General features: G+C 43.7%; 1 protein-coding gene across 3 annotated transcripts in view; it reads right to left on the bottom strand.

Moving 5' to 3' along the window:
• Positions 1-5,098: 5,098 nt before the first annotated feature.
• The window catches only part of gata2b (GATA binding protein 2b), a 27,151-nt gene continuing 8,879 nt past the window's right edge, over positions 5,099-23,370 (bottom strand). For all 3 annotated transcript variants that reach the window (XM_043707580.2, XM_043707579.2, XM_043707581.2), the window contains exons 4-6: positions 22,323-22,468; positions 20,408-20,533; positions 5,099-8,569 (exon numbers count right to left, since the gene is read on the bottom strand). In XM_043707580.2, the coding sequence (XP_043563515.1) occupies positions 8,279-8,569; positions 20,408-20,533; positions 22,323-22,468 (563 nt within the window). In that variant the 3' untranslated portion in view covers positions 5,099-8,278. The remainder of the gene's footprint in view (positions 8,570-20,407; positions 20,534-22,322; positions 22,469-23,370) is intronic.

Below are 23,370 nucleotides of genomic sequence, written 5' to 3'. Positions count from 1 at the left end.
CAGTCTGTAGGAGGGGAAGATCACAACAGAGGCCATCAAGGCTGGAGGTCTGACCTGCAGGACCAGGGAAATGTTTTAAAATGTGATTTGTTTGGGATGGGTTAGGAGCACAGAAAGTAAAGAAGGAGCGTGCATTTTTACAGCAACCTTCACGAATTCAGGACAGCCCAAAACATTATGCAGCCAGTGAAACACCATTTGGGCACAGTCACTGCTGGGATGTAAGGAAATGCAAATACGCAGCAAGATTCCACAAACTGCAATGTGATGAATGACCAGATAGGATCATTTTTATTAACATTGGTTCAAAGATACATCTCAGTCCCAGGTACTCAGGAAAACCCCTGACCCTATTTGAGTGACACCTACCTGTGTCGGTAGATAGAGAGGTCTCACTTCAACATCTCATCCAAAATGTGGAACCTCCAACAGTGCAAGGCTCCCCTCAGAATGAGAAGCACCACCTGCCATTTCTCAGGACCAATGCATCCTCCGAGCTGCACAGTTGACCCCCACCCACCGCCCCAGGTTTGGTGTTTGCCAATCGGTGTGATTGGCATATTGACACACTGACAGATGGTTTCAGAAGGAATTGCTGCACACGGATAGGGCAGATCCTCACACTGAATGAGTACATTAGAGGCAGTAACAGCCAGGACTATCATCACTTTTCTGCATTACAACGACGAGTGCTCTTCAATAGGGGCTCAGTTAGTTAAGTTGGTTGGATGGCCAGTTTGCAATGCAGGTCGATGCAGCTAGTGTGGGTTCAATTCCCACACCAGCTGAGGTTACCATGAAGGGCTCTCCTTCTCAACATCGCCCTGTGCCCTTGGGTCTCCTTACTTGAGAAAGGATGTACTGGCGCTGGAGGGAGGGGCTGCAGAGGAGGTTCACTCGGTTGTTTCCGGAGTGGACAGGGTTTATGTATGGAGAAGAGATTGAGTAGACTGGGACTATACTCATTGGAATTTAGAAGAATGATGGGGAATCCTATAGAAACAAATAAAATTATGAAGGGATTGGATGATATAGAAGCAGGGAGGTTGTTCCCACTGGCAGGTGAAACTAGAACGTAGGGGTCATAGCCTCAGAATAAGGGGGGAGCAGATTTCGGACTGAGTTGAGGAGGAACTCCTTCACCCAGAGGATTGTGAATCTGTGGAATTCCCTGCCCAGTGAAGCAGTTGAGGTTTCATCGTTGAATATTTTTAAGGCAAAGTTAGATTTTTGAACAGTAAAGGAAATAAGGGTTATGGTGGAGCTGAGGCCATGAAAAGATCAGTCATGATCTTATTGAACGGTGGGGGCAGGCTGGATGGGGCCGGATGGCCTACTCCTGCTCCCAGTTCTGATGTTCTTATGTTGAACCACCCCACCATCTCTCTCCAATGAGACAGCAGCCCTATGGTCTGGTAGGACTATTGTGACTTTACCCTCACATTTCAAACAACTTTCACCATCTGTAAAGTGTACTGAAACCTCCTGTGATGTCACAAGAAGGCACTATAGCAATGAAAGTGCATTCAGATCTATTTCATGATTTGAAATATTTGAGTAACTTTTCCTGGAATGTCTTTGTAATAGAAGTGGTTCTTGCTGCAATTTTCTCTCAATAGCCCAGTCAGTTCCCCTTTTATTAAAAGCATGTAAACTTTTCAAGTCAGCACAGACCAGTGAGAAAGAACCAAAATGTTAAAAAAATACACATTCATGTTCCTCATCTCAGCTCAGAAGTAGGAAAAGAAATACAAAAGTCACCAAATTTGACATCTGGCAGGACACAAATCTAACTGAGTTATCAATGTGTCTAATTTATGCTTGACCTTTCAAAACAAATGTGAAACAACACCGCAGAAATCACAGAAGCAAAACATCTCAATGATGTCCCAGTTGTGACGGGAGGGAGACAGCAGAATTAGTGAGGCTGCAACAGGTGGGACTTAGATCTGTTCTGGATTTATAACGTTCCAAAATCATCCCTTCAAATATAATTCCACAGATCTTCTTGCATTCTGAATCATCGGCACTGTGATCTCTCCCTTGCAAGCTATACTCTTACCCTACCCGCACTCACTGTTTTAAAATCTTTCTCTTTCTCTGTTCTCTCCATCTGGGACCATTAGGCCCTCATAGAGCATACCCCAGACAGTGACCCCCTTACACTTACATACACCCAGAGGGACTGGCAGGCAGCTAGTCACATGACTCAGCAAGGTGAAGGTGGAGGCCATTCAGCCCTTCAAACCTGTTCTGACATTTTGCACCCATGCTTTGTAAGCCCACCTTTGCTCCAAAACGCTTCATTTCTTTACCTCACAAAAGTCTCATTCATAACGTTTCCATTTCCTCCCGCAGCTTTTTGAAGGAGGGATTTCCGCTCTGCTTTGTCTGAAGAAATGCTTCCTGATTTCCTCTCTAAATTATGTCCCTTTCCTCTTGGTATTCCCATCAGAGGACAGTATTTCTCTCTATCTACCACATAGAATCACTTGTGGCAGTGTAAACACCTCAATCAGCTTATCCTCAATCATCCACACTGAAGGGAGTAAAAGCCTGTTGTAAACTCTGTAATTTTTTTTATTTTTCTGTATTTTTGATACTGGACTGAAATAGGAAAGGGACTGTTGTAAAAGCAGGCACTGTGGAGGGGATTGGTGTACTTTCACCCTCTAAGAATAAGTGGTAAGCCATTCAAGACTGAGATGAGGAAGAGTTGGGAACCAGTGGAATTCTCTCCCCCAGGAAGCTGTTGGAGCCAGTTCATTAGATACATTCCAGAGGCTTGTGGCTAAAGAGATCAAGGAGAGAAAGCGGGGACGGGATATTGATATTGCATGCTTTGCCATGACCATATTGAGTGATGGTGCAGGCTTGAAGGGCCAAATAGCCCACTCCTGCAACTATTTTCTATGTTTCTAGAAGCAGATATTGGAAATGGGTGTTTACACTGATGCTTCTTCAAGCAGTGTTGCAGACAGGCTGGCATCAGCGTTATGTGATGCAGCCAGCAACAATTAGCTGATTGGTGTCCAGTTTTGACAAGAAAGGCCTTCTACCTGACAACAACTGTGTGATTGGCTCCTAGGGAGCTGAGCAGTTTGTGAGTGTAAATGGTATGGCCAGAGGCTGTCAGACCTCTAGATTGGGGAGGTGGTGTCTCTCTCTCTCTCTCTCTCTTTCTAGTTATAACAAACACCAAGAGACTGACAAAAGCTCCTAACCCAGTTGTAGTAAACTACAGCTTTTAACCAGTAACTAAGAGACTTTTATAAGTTATAACCCAGTGCCTGCTGCAAGGAAGTGAAAAGCAGCTGGAAAAAAGGGAGATATCGATGAACAGCAAATAAAAAGATAATTTCAGTGAAGTGGGTGGGCAGGGGCCATTGAGCTGACTTGCTGGAATTTCCCAGTATCAGGCAGAGAGAACAGAGAAAGAGAAAGATTTTAAAACAGTGAGTGTGGGTGGGGAAGGGCTATAGCTTGTGAGGGAGAGATCAAAAAGCCAATGAATTGGAATGCAAGAAGATTCGTGGAAGTATATTTGAAGGGATGGTTTTGGAACTTTCCAAATTCAGAACAGATCTAAGCCCTGATTAGATTTTGTTTTTTGTCTGTCAGTCTGTATGCATAAAGGAGCTTTGTAAGGGGCTAGAGTTTTATATTGTCAATTTGAATTCATTTATCTGTAGTTAGGACTAATTAATTTGAAACAAATAGTCATTCTTGTTAAGTACAGAAAATTGCTTTTTATCAACTTGAATTTAAGAGAGGCGAGTAAATTGAGCAGACTTTTATTAAATTTTTTTAACTTTTGTGATGACTCTGGGACGAGGGGCACTTGATTTCCAATGTAGTACTCCAGTCAGGCATAACACTGCTCTAAGGAACTTGACTGAGGAATGAATGTTGGCCAGGTCACTAGGAGAACCTCAAGATCTGCTTCCATGGGAATCCTTGATCAACTTGACAAAAAGGCTTCATTTTATTCAAGGTTCAAATTTGGAAAGTTTGGATGATTTCTGGAAGGGGTTTTTCAATCCTGCCTCAGGGCAGGTTAAGATTCTCTCTTTATTAGTGTGATTTCAAATAGGTTTGGTGTGCTCCCAGTCCCATATTTGAAGAAGCTGTTGAGGCATCTGATAGTGTTCTGCAAGAGCAGAAGGACAGTGTGAAATATAACTATCGTATCTGTGCAGTGTGGAGCTGTCACTGATCATGTGGTTGAAGCAGTCAAAAACAGATCTTCACCTTCATGCTGGACCCAAGAAAGAATGGCTGATGTTGAAAAATGTTTGATATTGAAACCCAGAATGGAAAATTGTTCCAATTTTTAGCAAAAACCTACGTCCACACAGAGTGTTGGGTATAAAACAGTCCAAAGTGACTCACAAGTGCAGAACCTCGTTGAGTTTCTGACCCACACATTAGTATGATTGCAGAGAGTCCTCGTTTCCATCTCTCTGACACTACTGGGCCTCACCAGCGCCTCCTATGCATTTTGAGTGGAATAGTCACAACACAGCAACATATTCCAAGTGGAAGTGTTCAGAAAAGGACTTGTACAGTCATTCTTGGCCCTGATTCCAATAGTTACTGGGATGATCTACACAACTGGGGTCTGGAGTCACTCAAAAATGAAACATAATTGACCTCTGCCATTCTTTTGCAAAATTGTTCAACTCTATGTGCTGGAGTTGGGAACAACAATCGGTGAATTGCTTGAAATACATAAGGTCCTAAGGGGTCTTGACAGGATGGACATGGAGAAGTTGCTTCCTGTCTTAGGGAGAGTCTACAACCAGGGGCTACTGCTTAAAAAACAGAGGTTACCAGCTTAAGACCGAGATGAGGTAATTCAATTTTCCTCTCATGAGTTCTCAAAAGATAAAGGAAACAGAGTCCTTAAATATTTTAAGGCAGGGGTTGATAGATCCTTGATAAACCAAGGGATGAAAGGTTATCAGGGATAGGCAGGAATATGGATTCGAGAGTACAGTCAACTCCTGCTAACAATTCATACAGTCCAATATTTGTAAGTACGCCAGACAGAAGTTAAAAATCGTCAGCTAAAAACAAAGTTGTTTGCAAAAACAACTGGTTTTAAATTTTTTTTATTATTATTACCTTTAGCAATGTTCATGGGGAATAATGATGATAAGATACACATTTATACAGATAATTATATAAACATGTTGTACATATTTAACCAATAACTTAATCTACCGACAAAAAATAAAACAAGGAGAAAAATGTAAATACTGCAAGAAAACAACATATGTTTATAGTGATAGATACAAAATAATTTAAAAATCTTCACTGCGGAAAAGGCTATACTGCAGTGAGTGACAATATATTGCACCTTGTCCTCTTATTCTGATTTTTTTTGCTTTTTATTTTTTAAAAATATTTTTGTCAGTAACTCTCCCCTTGACATTCCCAGATTTTAAAAAATCAGCTTCCTTTCAAATTATTATTCGCTGTACCATATTTGAAAAAGAACACACACCGGGTGTCAATTTATTCAATAAAAGAGAAAAAGGATTGTTTTTTAACTTGTATCTCACACATGACAGTAATTGCCTTCCTTCTCTCCCACCCTCTCCGATATTACATATAACCTATACAAAGTGCAGCTATATATGCCGAGTGCCACTAGCAAACCATCATATAAACATTTAAAGCAGTTTTTTTAATATGGCTGTTCAGTCCTTGAGAAATATTCAGAAAATATTTTTATCAACCCAATATGAAGTTGAAAAGGAAAACGATGTGACTACCAGTTGAAGGTACACTTTGCTGTCTCCCTTTACCCCTACTTTGAAAGAATGCTGAACTAAGGTAAACCCAATCTGTAGATGTGTCTTTTTTGCTGCACTCTTTGTTTTAAAATGCTGCTGATGTGCGTTTTGAGATGTTTATTAGTGGAATGGAATAAAGAAGCAACTTGCATTTATAACATGCCTTTGCAAATTCTCAAGGCAAAACTTCACATTCAAAGAACTACTGTACAGTCACTGTTGTTATGTGATAATGGACAGCACATTTTATTTCCAAAGCTATTTTGATGGCATATGCAGAGCAGAAAATATTTCAGGGTGCATTAGGAGAAAGGGGCTCATAGATTCCAGGTACTGTGAATTTTTACTGAGTGAATTGTGCTGATATGATCCCATTCCTCAACATCCTTCCTGTCTTATACAGCATAATGTAACTCAATGACACTATATAGTCATCAGTTCTCAATTGCAAGGTCATATATATCCATCCCTTTTCTACAAGTTATAAATTTTCACAGCACAGACAAAGAGCACAGGGAAAAAATGTTGAATAGGACACTGTTCTCTTTTCTTCACCCTGTATCTAGTTCAACATTGCACAGTGAGAATTTCCTTCATCACGTGTGTCAAGCTTTCTCAGTGGACATGTCTGGAGTACGAGAAGAAGGAGGAAGGGAAGTTTAATTTTGAGGGAGTTATAAAATAATGGTAAGAATTCTTCTGCATCATCATTGCTATTTTTCAACTCTGAGGTTACACTGTTGGAAGGAATCAGCTTTGTTTAAATGGCACACTAATTCTGAAGTTGAGAATGCTAACTCAAATCTAAATGACCACCATAAAACAACTGTGTATCTCAAAGCAACCTTTAAAACATCTCCCACCTTGGCCCCACTATGAAACGCATGTGTGATATTCCCAAACTGCTCCTTCTCAAATTCTTTCCTCTTTAGGACTCTCTTTAAAACCTATAATTTTTACCAAATTGCTGGTCACCTCCCCAAAAGTTTCGCAAAATCCAGCTCCATGTCAAATTTTGCCTTATTTGTCATATTTAGAAATATTTTGCTACATTAAAGGTGCCACATAAATGCATTTCTTTGTTGTTAAATTTGTTGACATGTTCTCAGGGCTGTTTGGCAATAAGCTCCAGGATACAGTAACTAGTGTTACGACGAGTTTGCATGCTCCCCAATGTGTTCTCTAATATTGGGCTTAATTTATTGTTAAAGTACAATGACCTTTTTAGGTCTAAAGTGGGAGCAGTGATCTGTCACTTTAAATTAAGATGAAGATGGCAGACATGCTGAAGATCTCGTGTGAGTTTATCTGCCAGCTTGTGAAATATTAATAATAATGTACACAATTAATTATCTACACTGAAAGGTCTTCTTTATTCATAGATTTGGTGTGTGTCTGAGAACTGACTTGGAAGATAACAGACTAATTTGTTAATGAATGCAGGCTCTCACTGTCTTGCCCACTCCCCGCACGCCTCATCCTTCCTCTCATCTTGCTCAGATGATTCCCAGTGTCTTCCAGGAACTCTGACCCACCCCCCAACGATGATCCCCCACCCACCTCAAACTGACATTGTTCACCCAATCCCACAAATAAACAAACAAACAAACAAACAAGTCTGCCATCACAATGGGTTCTGTCCCTGCTTCACCTCACACTGTTTCACCACATCATGATACCTCTAGTATGCCCATTCTCCCTGAAGGGGTCTTCCCTGACATGACCCACCTTTCACCAGTTAACTCAACACAATCAGATGAGTGAGGGTGGGGACCAACATGGACAACATCCAGAATCTACGCCCAGACGGTACAGTTAACTTCATGACCCTGGCCCAGGAAGCATACTCTAAGCATGCATCTCATCACAGAATCGACGCTAACCTTCCCCTCAAAACAAAAATATCTGCACAACATGAAATAATTAAAGCAAGACAAACAGAAAGAACTATATTTCAAAGTTAAGTGGCTTTGCTTATTTTTTGAGAATTTTTTTTTGTGTTTTTAAAATGAAAAGAATCCAGCATCAGCTATTAGGTTTTACCAGTCAATTTATCCCGAATTCTCTGATTTACAATATTCACATCAATAAGATGGATAAAAATCCTTGATACTTTACTGATGCAATCCTCCCTCTTTGTGCCTCTCAAGTTATTCTGAAGAGGTGATGCCAATGCTGTACAGTTTCTTGGTACATTTATGAAGAAGGGCACAGTAACTGTATATAATTTTTAATTTGACTCCCACCCAAAAGTCTTGCAAAGATGACCAGGCAATCACTGGAGGCCTGTTCTCCCGCAACTCCCCAAACCCCCCAGTGTTTCCAAACAACACACTGTCCGTGATTTCCCTTCGCTCTTTTCTTAAGGAAAAACAAGATAAAAGGCAAAAACCTTGTGTAACTGTTTGTTTTTCTCACTTCTCTCTTGTCTTTCTCACTCTCTGTGTCTTCTTCCTCTGAGGGAGTGGCCGTTCCTTCTAGCCCATGGCAGTCACCATGCTGGAGGGGTGAGGGTGTGCGAACGAGAGGCTGGATGATGGGTGAATGGGGGTCGGTGTGGGCAATACGTGACCCGCATGGCTGAAAGGGGGCAGGTGGCCCATGTGCTGCATGTGGCTCGCCAAGCTGAACGATGAGGTCTTGTCTTGCATGCACTTGGAGAGCTCCTCGAAACCATCCGACATCCTCTTGCTTTTCTTCGACTTGCTTGACATCTTCCTGTTCCGGGTCTGAATGCCTTCCTTCTTCATCGTTAGGGGCCGGTTCACCTGAGATCACGACAAAAGAAATCATGTCAACCAACTTCCCCCAGTGGCAGAGTGTGGACGGCAGATGCTGGAAGTCAGAGTCAATAGGTGTGAAGCTGGAAAAACACGGCAGGTCAGACAGTACCCGAGAGGCATGAGAGTCAATGTTTCAGGCTGAACCCCTTCATTCAGGCCATAATGTTGACTTTCCTGCTCCTCAGATGCTCTCTGACCTGCTGTGCTTTTCCAGCTTCACATCTATTGACTTCACCAAATGGCACTTTTTAAAATGAATTCTCGGGATGACAGTGCCCCTGGCTGGGCTAGCATTTATTGCCCAGAGGGCAGTTAAGAGTCAACCACAGTGCTGTAGGTCTGGAGTTATATGTAGGCCAGACCAGGTAAAGAAGGCAGTTTCCTTCCCTGAACCAGATGTTTTTTTTTCCCAACAATGGATTCATGGTCATCATTAGATTCTTAATTCCAGAGTTTTCTCCCCCCCCTTTGAATTCAATTCCACCATCTGCCAGAGGAGGATTTGAACTTGGGTCCCCAGAACATTACCTGGGTCTCTAGATTAACAGACAACTATAATACCACTAGGCCATTGATGGACCTGGCCTAAAAGGGTTAATATTATAAAGAAAGGCATCCAGAGACTAGATTTGTCCCTATATTCACAGAATTCTAGAATGGCGCAGCACCAGTCAAAGCCACTTGGCCCACTGAGTTCCTGCTAGCTTGCTGATAGAACAGCTTCACCCACTCTAAATTGCCCTGAAATGATTCAATTCCCTCTTGAAAGCTTCACTTGAAACTTCACCGCACACTCACAAAGCACACTCCACACCCAACTGCTTGTTCCAAGGAAAACATTTTCTATGTCATATTTCAGCAATCATCTTAAAACAGTGTACTCTGGCTTTTAATCCTTGGACTAATGGAGACAGTTTCTCTTTGTTTACGCTGTCAAACCCTGTCTGAGTTTGACGTTTAAGTACAGAAGATTTATTGAGGTGCCCATGGTGTTGAATGAATCAGGTGAAGCATTTATTTTTATTCATAGGCCATGGAGGTCACTGGCCAGGCCAACATTTATTGCCGATTGGGCAGTTAAAAATGATCCACATTGCTGTGGATGTACAGGTAGACCAGACCAGGTAAGGATAGTAGATTTCCTTCCCTCAAGGAAATTAGTGAACCAGATGGGCTTTTTCTCACCTCCCCCACCCCTAAGTTGCTTTGTGGTCATCATTAGACTCTTAACATTAAGATTTTTATTTAACTCAAATTCCACCATCTGCCATTGTAGGATTTGAACCCAGGTCCCAAAGTCATTAGCAAGGGTCACTGGATTAGTCGTGATAATACCACTGGGCCATCATCTCTACACCCCCACCCTCACCAAAGAGTCCTTAAAATTTGAGGCAGGTCATTTGGTTGGAAGTGTCAGGAAAAAGCTGAAAAATGTGTTGCTGGAAAAGCGCAGCAGGTCAGGCAGCATCAAAGGAGCAGGAGAATCGACGTTTCGGGCATAAGCCCTTCTTCAGGATTCGGGCTTATGCCCGAAACGTCGATTCTCCTGCTCCTTGGATGCTGCCTGACCTGCTGCGCTTTTCCAGCAACACATTTTTCAGCTCTGATCTCCAGCATCTGCAGCCCTCACTTTCTCCTAGTGTCAGGAAAAACTCCTTTACCCAAAAGGGTTTGGAAATCAGGACCTTGCTTCCCCCAGAAAGCTTCTGAGGCTGGAGAGCCAGTTAAAAATTAAAGAACTGAGATAGATATGTTATGATGGGTGACAGCACCAAGGTACATGGAGTGAACGTACGGATCAACTCAAAACTTCAATCTATTTCAATGAGTCACTGTCCAATTTTCATAGCAGGGCTTTCAGCTGCTGGTTAATTGGGTGTAAGCAATGGGTTTGCAAGATGAAACCTGGACTTCAGGGGGTTGAGTTATAAGGAGAGAATAGGTCCATTTCTCTAGGATTTAGAAGGTTAAGGGTGATCAGATCAAAGTCTTCAAGATATTAACCGGAAAAGGCACGGTAGAAGAAGATAAACTATTTCCATCAGTTGGGGATTCCAGAGGCATAGTCTGACAATTAAGACCAGCCCATTCAGGAAGCACTTCGACAAACAAATGGTGACTGAGGTTTGGAACGTCTACCACAATGGAAGCTGATATTAGAACAATTGTTAACTTTAGATCTGAAATTAACCATTTGTTTGTTAAGCAAAGGTATTAAAAACGATAGGCCACCAAGACAGGCATATAGAGTTAGGCCACAGATAAACCTTGATCTCATTGAAAGTGGATCAGGGGATTAATAGCCTCGATATGTTCCTACAGTTTGCACAGGGTTCCTCGGCCTTTTTAGATGGTCCCATTCCTCTGATTCCCTCTCCAAAGTGCTAACTCACCCCATGGAAAGATCACACTGTCATCAGCTGCCCAGTAAAGCGCAACGCAAGTGGACTTAGACAATGAGTATCAACAGCCTCTGATGCCATTAAAAATAATGATATAGAATGATGTCTCCTTGACCTCCAATTCCAACTCCATAAGGTGTAGAACATAGGCCAGTACGGCACAGGAACAGGCCCGTCAGCCCATGATGTTATGCTAAACATGACACCAAATTTAACAAATTCCTCTGCCTGTCCCTGGTCCATACCCCTCCATCCCTTGCATATTCACTGGCTTATCTAAAAGCCTTTATTCGCCCCTTTTATATCTGGCTCCACCACCACCACCAGCACATACCAGGCACTAACCACTCTCTGTGTAAAAACTTGCCCCTCACCTCTCCTTTGAACTTCCCCCCTCTCACTTTAAATGCACGCTGCCTGGTATTAAACATTTCAAGGAAGAGGAGAAGTCACCCGATCAGCCCATCAGGTCTGCTCTGCCATTCACTGAGTTCATGGCTGATTTGATAATCTTCAATGCCACTCTCCTGCCTTTTCTCTCAATTCCCTTACTGATTAAAAGTCTAACTATCTAAGTAATCTCACTAATTATACTTAACCACACAGCCTCAATAGACCTCTGTGATTAAGAATTCCACAGACTTACTACCCTCTAAGAGAAGAAATTTCTCCTCATCTTTGTCTTCAATGTGCGATCCTTATTCTGCAATTATGCCCTGGTGCTAGACTCTCCCACAAGGCGAAACAATCTCTCCACAAATCCCCTTCAAGTCCCCTAAGAATCTTGGATTTTTCAATAAAGTCTCCTCTCGTTCCTCTAAACACACTTCCTTCTGTCCTGTCCTCCCTCATGTGTTGACACAGTTCTCCTTCTGCATATTACAGAATCTCATGTTCACCCAATGCCCAAATGATGACTGAAAATCAATCAGCAGTTCAGTGGGAATTCTGTGCGATTGTTTCCAGCTCATTCACCCAAGGGTATAGAGTCATAGAGATGTACAGCACGTAAACAGACCCTTCGGTCCAACCCATCCATGCCGACCAGATATACCCCAACCCAATCTGGTCCCACCTGGCAGCACCCAGCCCATATCCCTCCAAACCCTTCCTATTCACATACCCATCCAAGTGCCTCTTAAATGTTGCAATTGTACCAGCCTCCACCACATCCTCTGGCAGCTCATTCCATACACGTACCACCCTCTGCGTGAAAGAATTGCCCCTTAGGTCTCTTTTATATCTTTCACATCTCACCCTAAACCTATGCCCTCTAGTTCTGGACTCCCCCACCCCAGGGAAAGGATTTTGCCTATTTATTCTATCCATGCCCCTCATGATTTTATAAACCTCTATAAGGTCACCCCTCAGCCTCCGACGCTCCAGGGAAAACAGCCCCAGCCTGTTCAGCCTCTCCTTTTAGCTCAAATCCTCCAACCCTGGCAACGTCCTTGTAAATCTTTTCTGAACCCTTTCAAGTTTCACAAGATCTTTCCGATAGGAAGGAGACCAGAATTGCATGCAATATTCTAACAGTGGCCTAACCAATGTCCTGTACAGCTGCAACATGACCTCCCGATTCCTGTTCTCAATACTCTGACCAGTAAAGGAAAGCATACCAAATGCCTTCTTCACTATCCTATCTACCTGACTGACCAGTCACTGACTCTGACTGATACAGGCTGACCACTGTGACCAGCAGGCTACGATGTGATGATGAACCGACTCTGTATACACTGACAGCACAGCCTTCTCTTGTCCTTATTCTTTCTTCAGCTGAGTCCCTTGGGATGTTTAACTGTGCTCAAGGTGCTAGGAAAATGCAAGTTCCGATATTAATGGTATTGGTATTTAAATTAAAGCAAAGGCACCAGTGAGATGGTAGATTCAGGAATACATTAGGTGTTAGCCTATTTTGTCTCCAGTCACCTCCAGAATAACCATTTGTTCCAACTTAAAACTTTAGTACTGTTCCTGATAATCAACAATCTGGTAATCTGAATGGAGCTCTAATCACCTTCAAACTGGTACTCCTCAACCACAGAACTGGTACTCCTCCAGAACCACAACTCCTCAACACGTGTCTCAAAACTAACAACACTTGCAATTAATCACTCCCTTCTCCCACTTTCCTATCACAGAATCCCTACAGTGTGGAAGAAGGCCATTCAGCCCACTGAGTCCACACCAACCCTGTAAAGAACGTCCTGTCCAGACATCACCCTTCACCATCCCTGTATTTCCCCTGGTCAATCCATCCTAACCCGCACATCTTTGGACTATGGGAGAAAACCAGAGCACCCGGACTAAACCTGCACAGACACAGGGAGAATGTGCAAACTCCACACAGACAGTTATCTGAGGCTGGAATCAAACCTGGTGTGGTGAAGCAGCGGTGCTAACCCCTGAGCCACCGTGCCCCACCAACTCCCTAACGTCAGAAGTGTCACAAACCCAAGATCAGACATGAAGGTGCTCTGTTGTGTTATTTATCCCTAGAGTGGGGCAGTTGGACTCTATCTTGCTATCCAACAATGCAGATCTCCTCCAAAGCATCTCTGGCAATAGCTGCACTGACAGCTGGAGGGAGAGGGGGCTGACTAGTGTTGTCACTGGTTTTTGTTTTATTTATTCATGGGATGTGGGTGTTGCTGGCTGGGCCCAGCATTTATTGCCCATCCCTAGTTGCCCCTTGAGAAGGTGGGGGTGAGCTGCCTTCTTGACCTGCTGCAGCCCATGTGCTGGAGGTGAGACCCACAATGCCCTTAGGGAGGGAATCCCAGGATTCTGACCCAGCGACACTGAAGGAACGGCGATATATTTCCAAGTCGGGTAAATGGTCAGAAAGCCAAGCAAACTTTCTGGGTGCATTGGATCAAATTCCATCATGGGAGCAGGTAAAATATGAATTCAATTCATTAAATGACCTATAATTGAATGCTCAGAAATGCTACTGTTAGAACTGGCATAAAGTATTGTTTCTAAAAACCCATCTGGTTAAATATTGTCCTTCAGGGAAGGAAATCTACTGTTCATATTTGGTTTGGTCTACATGTGACTCCAGGCCCAAACTACGTCTCTTAACTGCCCTCTGAAATGTGGAGCAGCCATTCAGTCCAAGGGCAATTAAGGACAGACAACAAATCCTTGCTGGTGACGTCCATCCCCATGAAAGAACATGGAGAAAGGGAGACACCTGGGGGATATTCGGCCCATTCAGCATGTGCCAGCTCTTCTTACATGTGTTAGTGAGTGCATCTCTTTACCCAAATTCCTGTGAGCCTCACCTTTGGAAAATACAGCCCTGCTCCAGTCACGTTTCAGAGCAGCGTGAAACGAGCTCCCCACTTTGGAAAAGCAACATGTATTCAGCTCAGTGAAACGGTGCTGTACATTGTGCATCGATGGACTGTGCGAGGCCAGGTAAGCAGAATTAGCTCACCCACAGGACAGTCACGATGAAGGGCTCCGGACCAAAACGTCGATTCCCCTGCTCCTCGGATGCTGCCTGACCTGCTGTGCTTTTCCAGAAACACACTCTCAACTCTGATCTCCAGCACCTGCAGACCTCAGTGTCTCCACAGGACAGTCACGGTTAAGTTCTGGTGAAATCGTATTGGACTTGCAACAATAGTACTGTTTCTCTCTCCACAGGTGCTGCCTGACCGGCTAAGGTTTCCCCAGCATTTTTTCTGTGTTTGCTTTAGGGTCTGCACAAGCCTGTTTTTTGTTTTATTTACTCAATCATAGAGTTTTGGGGTCATTGGCGAGACCAAAATTTGTTGCCCATCCCCCATCTATCCTCTTGAAGATGGCAGTCAGCTGTTTCCTTGAACATATTATAGTGCTTTGGATGAGAATTACAGGGAGCAGTTAAGAATGGTCCACATTGCTGTGGGTCTGGAGTTTTATGTAGACCAGACCAGGTAAGAACAACAGACTTCCTTCCCTAAAGGTCATCAGTGAATCAACTGGGTTTTCAAGACAATCTGGGGACTCTGTGTCTCCATTACTAATACAGGCCGTTTAATTTCGGATTTCAGGCAAAGTTAAACTCCCCAGTTGCTGCATGGAACGTGAACTCAATTCCAAAACATAGTTCAAGATTCTTGATTACAAATCCAGTAACACAGTGCTACTTTACTCATGCAGCAACTGAAAAAATGCACTGCTCTTCTTTACAAAAAGCCCAGAATCTATAAGACCTACAAGGAACAGAGCCCTAGCTTAAAAACTCAATCAAAAGACAGCATTACCATCAGAGTTGCACTGTCTCAGTACTGACCCACCAACAGTGTGGCACTCCCTCAGCACTGACCCTCCAACAGTGTGGCACTCCCTCAGCACTGACCCTCTGACAGTGCAGCACTCCCTCAGCACTGACCCTCCGACAGTGCGGCACTCCCTCAGCACTGACCCCCAACAGTGCAGCGCTCCCTCAGTACTGACCCCCCCAACAGTGCGGTACTCCCTCAGTATTGACCCCCAACAGTGTGGTGCTCACTCAGCACTGACCCTTCGGCAGTGCAGCACCTCCTCAGCACTAACCCTCCCAAAGTGCAGCACTCCCTCAGTAGTGACCCTCTGACAGTGCAGCACTCTCTCAGCACTGACTCTCCGACAGTGCAGCACTCCCTCAGCACTGACTCTCCGACAGTGCAGCACTCCCTCAGCACTGACTCTCCGACAGTGCGGCACTCCCTCAGCACTGACTCTCCGACAGTGTGGCACTCCCTCAGCAGTGACCCTCTGACAGTGCAGCACTCTCTCAGCACTGACTCTCCGACAGTGCAGCACTCCCTCAGCACTGACTCTCCGACAGTGCAGCACTCCCTCAGCACTGACTCTCCGACAGTGTGGCACTCCCTCAGCACTGACTCTCCGACAGTGTGGCACTCCCTCAGCACTGACTCTCCGACAGTGCAGCACTCCCTCAGCACTGACTCTCCGACAGTGCCGGTACTCCCTCAGTACTGACCCTATGACAGTGCAGCACACCCTCAGCATTGACCCTGCATCAGAGCAGCACTCTCTCACAATCCTTGTTCATATACAGAAAGACCGGGACAATATTCAGGTTTGGGGTTATCAGTGCTAAATACAATCTGTGCGACAAATTGCCTGATAATGACAACATCAACAGAGGAGATTCTAACCCGCACCCCGTGACATTCAACATCATCACCATTGCTGAATCCGACACTGTCAACTTCCTGAGGATTATTATTGTCAAGAAACGGAACTGAATCGAGGTTACTATTGCTTAGAAACTGAAGTCAATCAGCCATATCAATTATATAGCAAAAGCAGTAGGTCAGAAACAAGGAAATCTGGAGCAATTGTCTCATCTACTGACTCTCTGAAGCCTGTCCACCATCTACGAGGCACACATCAGGAGTGTGATGGAATACTCCCCACTTGCCCTGGATGGGGGGCAGCTCCAACAACACTCAAGAAGATTGACAACATCCAGGACAAAGCAGCCGCTTGATTGGCACCACATCCACAAACATCCCCTCCCTCCCCCACCGACACTCAGTAGCAGCAGTGTGTACCATCTACAAGATGCACTGCAGAAACTTACCAAAGATTCTCAGACACCACCTTCCATAGCCACGACCTCTTCCATCTACGAGGACCAGGGAAGCGGATACATGGGAACACCACCCCCGCAAGTCCCCCTCCAAGACACTCCCCATCCGGACTTGGAAAAATATTGCCATCACTTCATTGTCGCTGGGTCAAAATTCCAGAATTCCCTCCCTAACAGTAGAGAGGGTATCACAAGGTTCGCTGCAGTTGAAGAGGTTGATTCACCAACAGTTTCTCCATGGCAATGTTTGACAGGTAAAAAACACAAGGCTAGCCAGCAATACTCAAATTCTGTGAACAAATAAAGAAAGCTGACCCTCCGACAGTGCAGCACCTCCTCAGTACTGACTCTCTGACAGTGCAGCACTCCCTCATTACTGACCCTCCGACAGTGTGGCACTCCCTCAGCACTGATTCTCTGACGGTGCAGCCCTCCCTCAATATTGACCTTCAGACAGTGTGGCACTCACGCAGTACTGACCCTCCAACATTGTGTCTCCACCTTAGCAATGACTCTCCAAGATTGTGGTTCACCATCAGTGTTACACTGTTGGATATGGGATTTTGTATTCAATTGTCTCAATTGAGACTTAAACCCAAAACATTCTGTCTTAAAGAAGGAGCATCAACCCCTGCGCTTTCAACATCATTCTTTTCATTAACAAACGTAAAATATAAATGCAGTACATTAACAAAATCAGCTTGTGCCTTTAAAACAATTAATTAATCCAATGATTTTGAATAAAAATCAGATAAAACTTGACACTGAAATAAATGAGATATCTGAACAAGAGACCAAATATCTGCCTCCCCCCTTCCACTGGCTTCAAAACTGTTGTTTCCAAGTTCTTTCAGTTTTGTTAAATGATCAGAAATGATCAAGGGACCTGAAACATTAACCCTGTTTCTCTCTCCATGAGAAGCTGCCAGACCTGAGTCTTTCCACATTTTCTGTTTTTATTACTTTGTTAAAGAGGTTAAGTTCTGAACCAAGGAATTCCAGAAATGAATCCTATTTCCACCTGTTGGGATGAGGTGAGTTGTACAGAGAGTGACTGAGCTGTTGATAAAAAGCAGCTCGAGGTTTCCGATTTATCCTCCCTAGTACCCTATTGTATCACAGAGAAAGCTGAAGGCCCACAGACGAGAGCATACAAAACACGAAGTGTTTTTCATTGTTGTTAAGCGAATCTTCCTGACCTAAATTCACCGACAGTCATGTTGTAAACCTAACCTTCAGCTACATTGGGACGTGTCAATTTCTTTAATTATAATTCACTACTCCCACCTTCTCCAATTCTCGAATGCCCAAATCCCCCACCTCCCAACTCCTTGTTAAGGGTCATAGCAGCTGCATTGTTAAAACCAGGACTTGAATCAATAAGAACATTAATCCCCCAACAATGTCCTTTCGGTTTGCCAATGAGCGTCTACCATGAAGGAAAGGTGTGAACCCATCAAACTCCCACACTGACCACCTCGGGTCACATCTCAAATTCACAATCAAGTGGAAAGCGGCAGTCTGACTATTACTTCATGGGCTTCAGACAGTAGTACCCATTATATTACAGCCCCTGGCGTTAGTGATGTTTTGCCTCAGTTGTATAGGAGAAGGTGAGATCGCACTGCACTCTGTGTTGTTTCGCTCTCTTTATCTCAGGAGGGATATTATTGCCATAGAGGGCATCCAACACAGATTCCCCAGATTTGTACCTGGGATGATGGAACTGTCTATGAAGCACCAAACTGGGCCTGTCTTGAGTTTCAAAGAATGGGAGGTGATCCCATTGAAATCCTCAAAATACTCAAAGGGATTAGAGGAGAAAGTGAGGACTGCAGATGCTGGAGATCAGAGCTGAAAATGTGTTGCTGGAAAAGCGCAGCAGGTCAGGCAGCATCCAAGGAACAGGAGAATCGACATTTCGGGCATGAGCCCTTCTTCAGGATTGGACAAAGGGATTAGACAAGGTAAATGCAGGGAAGATGTTTCACACGGTTTGGGGGTCTAGAACCGGAGTGGCACAACTTTAAAATTAGGGGCAGGCTGATTAGGACAGAGATGTAGAGAATTACTTTTATTCTAAGGGTAGTGAATCTCTAGAAGTCTTTACCCCAGAAGGAGGCTCAGTATTGGAACAAATTTAAAGTAGAGGTTGATACAAAGGGTTATGTGGTGGTGCGGGGGAAAGTGCTTGATTAGCCATGATCATATTAAATGGCAGACCAGGCCTGATGGACTGAATGGTTTGTTCATGTTCCTATAATCTCCTCAACAATGGCACTTGTGTAGGACTGCCTCGGGCCCGGGATTCACTGAATGCTGAAGGCAGGAGGGCACTCTAAACAATAAAACTAACAAAGCAACTATGACTTTTGAAGAGGGCCAATCAGGAGGGTTTGTTATTTTCCTCTGAAGTCCAATGAAAATAAATAAATGGGCGGACAGGTGGGAGTAAAAACACAAGGGTTGCAGAATCGAGAGAAAATTGCCTTTTCAGCCCGATTTACAAACTGGGAAAAGTAATTGTTTTGGATGGTAAAGCCTAACAATTTACTGACGTCTTGTCAGATAACTGCCCTGGTTTCTTTCATCTGAGCAGTTATCTGAAACACTAGCTGAGAGTAATCAACAAAAAAAAGGCTTTTCAACTTGACATTTGTAAGAGGGAAAAGAATAAAAATTGACCTTCAAATCTGGTGAAAATAGATAATTGACTTTGGGTCCAATCTGTGATGACCAACTATTGATGTTACACCCAAAGGTGGCTGTTGCTAGGCAGGGAATAGAATGAAAACAGATTTCTCATTCAGTGAAAATTTATTATGTTGAAAAGAGAGGTTAATTTTATTTTTATTTTTGGTTCGTTGACTCCTGCTGGTCGATTTCACAGGTCAGTTTCTTAATTTTGAGTCAATTCAGTCAATGTAATTGTGGAGTTAAATATCATTGTGCAGTTAATCGACTAAAGGGTAGCTGTGTCAACGGGCAACTACCCAAAATTTTATCTTTCCAAGTAACTTGGGGCGCACAAAGGTTGGAATTAGTTGAACTGCATAACCATATGATTTATTAAGGAGCACTCATTTATCGTTAAAGAAACGCTCTTAAAATCAGACTGCTGCTTAATTTAAGATGCATTTTCAAAACCTCGGAACTAGGCCAAGCCAATTAGAGTACAGGGAGCAGAAATACATTCCAAAGTATGATACAATATTTATCGGAGCTGTACTGTTCCCTCTCCATAAAAAAAGCACGCCGACAATCAGAACCCTGTAATTCCCAAAATATATTTTTTTTAAAAAAAGAGGCGCAGACACTGGAAATCTGAAATAAAAACAAAAATTGCTACAAAATTTCAACAGATTTGGCAACATCTTTGGGGAGAAAACAGACTTCATGTTTAGGGTCCAGGGACCCTTCTTCAGAACTTGTGATTCCCTGTAAATTTCCACTTTGGTGTGGATTCATTCAATCAGCAATTCTCCGCCCCAACACACACATTCTCACACACACACACTCTCATTCACACACACATATTCACATACACACTTACACATACACACAACACGCTCAGACACACAAACTCACATACACACGCTCAGACACACTAACTCACATACACACACACACGCACTCACTCATACACACGCACACACATTCTCTCACACGCTCTCTCACACTCATTCACAATACACACTTACACACACATACTCTCACTCACTCACTCATACACACGCACACAAACACGCTCACACACGCACACAAACACACACACAGGTAGAGGGATCGTGAACTTCTGCTGTTTCTTTTTGTAACCTGGTTACTCACATTGTGAAGTTTGAAGTAAAGGCCACAGGCGTTACACACCGGGTCCCCGTTAGCGTTCCGCCGCCATAGGGTTGTAGTACTGGTCTGACAGTTAGCGCAGGATGTCCCTGCTCTCCGAGCGGCCGACTACAGGGAAATAAAAAACCGGGAGATTTCATTCGGACTGCCCATTCTGAAGGAAGGGGAGTAGCATAAGAGTGAAGAGGGGAAGGGGAGAGAATGGGGGGAGGTTTATAAAACTGCGAAAAAAAAACATTAAATCTAAAAAACTTTCCCCATTTCTGCATTGCTAATAACACAGAACACTTAGTCTTAACCACAGTCCCCGCCCTCCATCCCCGGCACCGACGGCGCTGTTGGGGTGGGGAGGGGGAGAGTGCAGGACAAGAATCCCCCCCTCCCCAATTTCATATCCTCCCCTTTATCCTGCAGCCCAACCGTCTTAACATCTCAGCAATTTCCCCCCAGTTCATAATGTCCCCGGATTATTTGTTTATATATAAAACATGTGCGTACGTGGGAAACGTTGCAAGACCTGTGCAGTATTGTGAATAAATGTGCTTATTCAAAAATTCCAGGCAGAGATATTATTGAGTGGAACTAAAATTTCCAACCCCTCTCTCCCTCAGTACCCCCTGTCCCAAATCCATTGACGTGCGCTGACGGCGAAGGGGAAGGGGACCTGGCAAGGAGGGGTTGGTGTAAATGTTATTTTAAGTTGAATTCCCTGCATTGGGCTGTTACATACAGCCAGTGTTAAAAAAAAAACCCGCCTGAGATTTCGGGCCGTCACAATTAAAAACAATTGAGAAACTCAACGCCGATTTTCCTTATACATTGTTTTGCAGAATATTAACTCCTTTCACTTAAAATGAACCCAATGGCGATGGTGAGGTTTTTTTTTAAAAAAACGTGTCTGATTTGATTTTTCACCCCCCACACTTTCTAAGCAGAATTTATAACAAGTCTGGTCGGGACCAATTTGAAGATCTCTCGCTCGCTCTCTCTCGCTGGTCACGGAACACAACCAGCTTAGTTCCTTATCTTTAACAAACAGACATCCGGTTCGGAACTTGCTGTCAGTATTTATAAAGGCTATTTAAAACCACCCAAACGAAAGTGCAAATTATTGACCATTACCACAAAGAAAACAGTTGTTTTAAAAAAATAAATATATTCACACACACAACTCACTCACTCACTCACTGAGAGCACATAATATGGATACGTCCAGCTACTGTCTCATTACAGGACTGCAATTAGAAAGAAAATAAATATTGAATGCAGAAAAATATGAATTTAATCGTTATTTTTCATCTCCTGGTTTTGATCTCACCGTTTTATTCCAGTTTAACAGCTAGAGAGATAAATAGAGATTGTACCAGTCCATTTTCTTTCCTCTGGGACCCAACATTTACCCATCTTCACCGTCCCTTTCAATTTTAAAATTGATTGGTCCGGACTGATTCATAAATTTGCTGGGCAGGGAGCGAATGACTTCGCAATATTTCTGGGTCGGCTAGGGTGAATGTAGGGCAGGCAGGTGGCCTACCGCGCAGAGTTACTTCCATCAGAATAAAAGTGCTTTTGAAATGCACTGTCTTGTTTTAGCGCGCCTCGTTTGGGGACTTGTTAAAAGTTTTGTATGGGAACAGCGCTTGTTGAATTGTGTGTTAGAATCATTAGCAATCTGTTTTGGTCATTGTGGTGGTTTCTGGTAAGAGCTTTGTTATAATTATAATACACACTCTCACACACACACCCACACCCACACCCACACACACACCCGGAGTCCCTCTATCCCCAGAATCCCAGTGCCCATTCTCATACACCTTGTTCAGGGACCCATTTGGAACAGTGAATCACAAACAAGGTCAAAGCTATCATCACAGCGTCATACACTTGCCAAACTTACCAATCTCCTTTTAGGTTTAATGAGGGGCCTGTTCTGTCCGTTCATCTTATGGTAAAGGCCACATGCATTACACAGGTAATGTCCCGTTCCATCTCTCCTCCACAGTGGGGTGGAGGTAGCTCCACAATTTACACACTCTCGTCCCTCTGAAATCAGGGAGAAATGGGAAAGCAAAACATCACTGGCGAGCCAGGAATCAAATGCACGAATCAATATCTCATCAGCTCACGCCCAGTCACATCATGCTCATTTATTTCAGAATTTCCTACTGTCCAAACCATAGGACAGGAAATCCATGTAACCGACAAAGGCGCATGGTGCAGACACTGTCAAATTAAGCTGGAGATTAGAAGTTTTTGGTGTTCCACCTTCAGCTGTTTCCAAATTCTTCCTCCTATTAACGCTCCCATGTTGTTCTTTTGCAATTAAATTGTGATCTCTAAACAAAATAAAAACTGGTGACTCTGTTTATTCTTTTTGGGTTGGGGGGGTGGGGTGTGGAGGCCAGGCTAAAACACACGAAGTGAAATGATGAATTGTCACCTTTAGTTCAGAAAACATATTAATTGTGGAAGATTCAATCAGGAGCAGGTGGACATGGTTTGGAGGAGCCAGTGTTGGACTGAACTGGACAAAGTTAAAAATCACCAGGTTATAGTCCAACAGGTTTATTTGGAAGCACTCGCTTTCAGAGCGCTGCTCCTTCGTCAGGTGGAAGTGGGGAAGGGGATTAAACCGATTTCTACCAACACGGCGGGCTGATTAAACCCGTGAAATCAGCATTTGTTATCTCTAGAGCCAGAATCAAACCAGGCCAACGGTGCACTGAATTTGGCATGATTTGGAGATGCCGGTGTTGGACTGGGGTGGACAAAGTTAAAAATCACACAACACCAGGTTACAGTCCAACAGGTTTAATTGGAAGCGCTAGCTTTCGGAGCGACGCTCCTTCACCTATCACCTGATGAAGGAGCGTCGCTCCGAAAGCTAGCGCTTCCAATTAAACCTGTTGGACTATAACCTGGTGTTATGTGATTTCTAACTCTGA

Source organism: Chiloscyllium plagiosum, unplaced genomic scaffold (genome assembly GCF_037043375.1).
Source record: "Chiloscyllium plagiosum isolate Xiang-an unplaced genomic scaffold, Cpla_swu_hap1 HiC_scaffold_14, whole genome shotgun sequence".
In the NCBI taxonomy this organism is placed as follows: domain Eukaryota; kingdom Metazoa; phylum Chordata; class Chondrichthyes; order Orectolobiformes; family Hemiscylliidae; genus Chiloscyllium; species Chiloscyllium plagiosum.
Note: the sequence above shows the minus strand (reverse complement) of the source record. Positions and strands in the feature narration are given on the sequence as shown.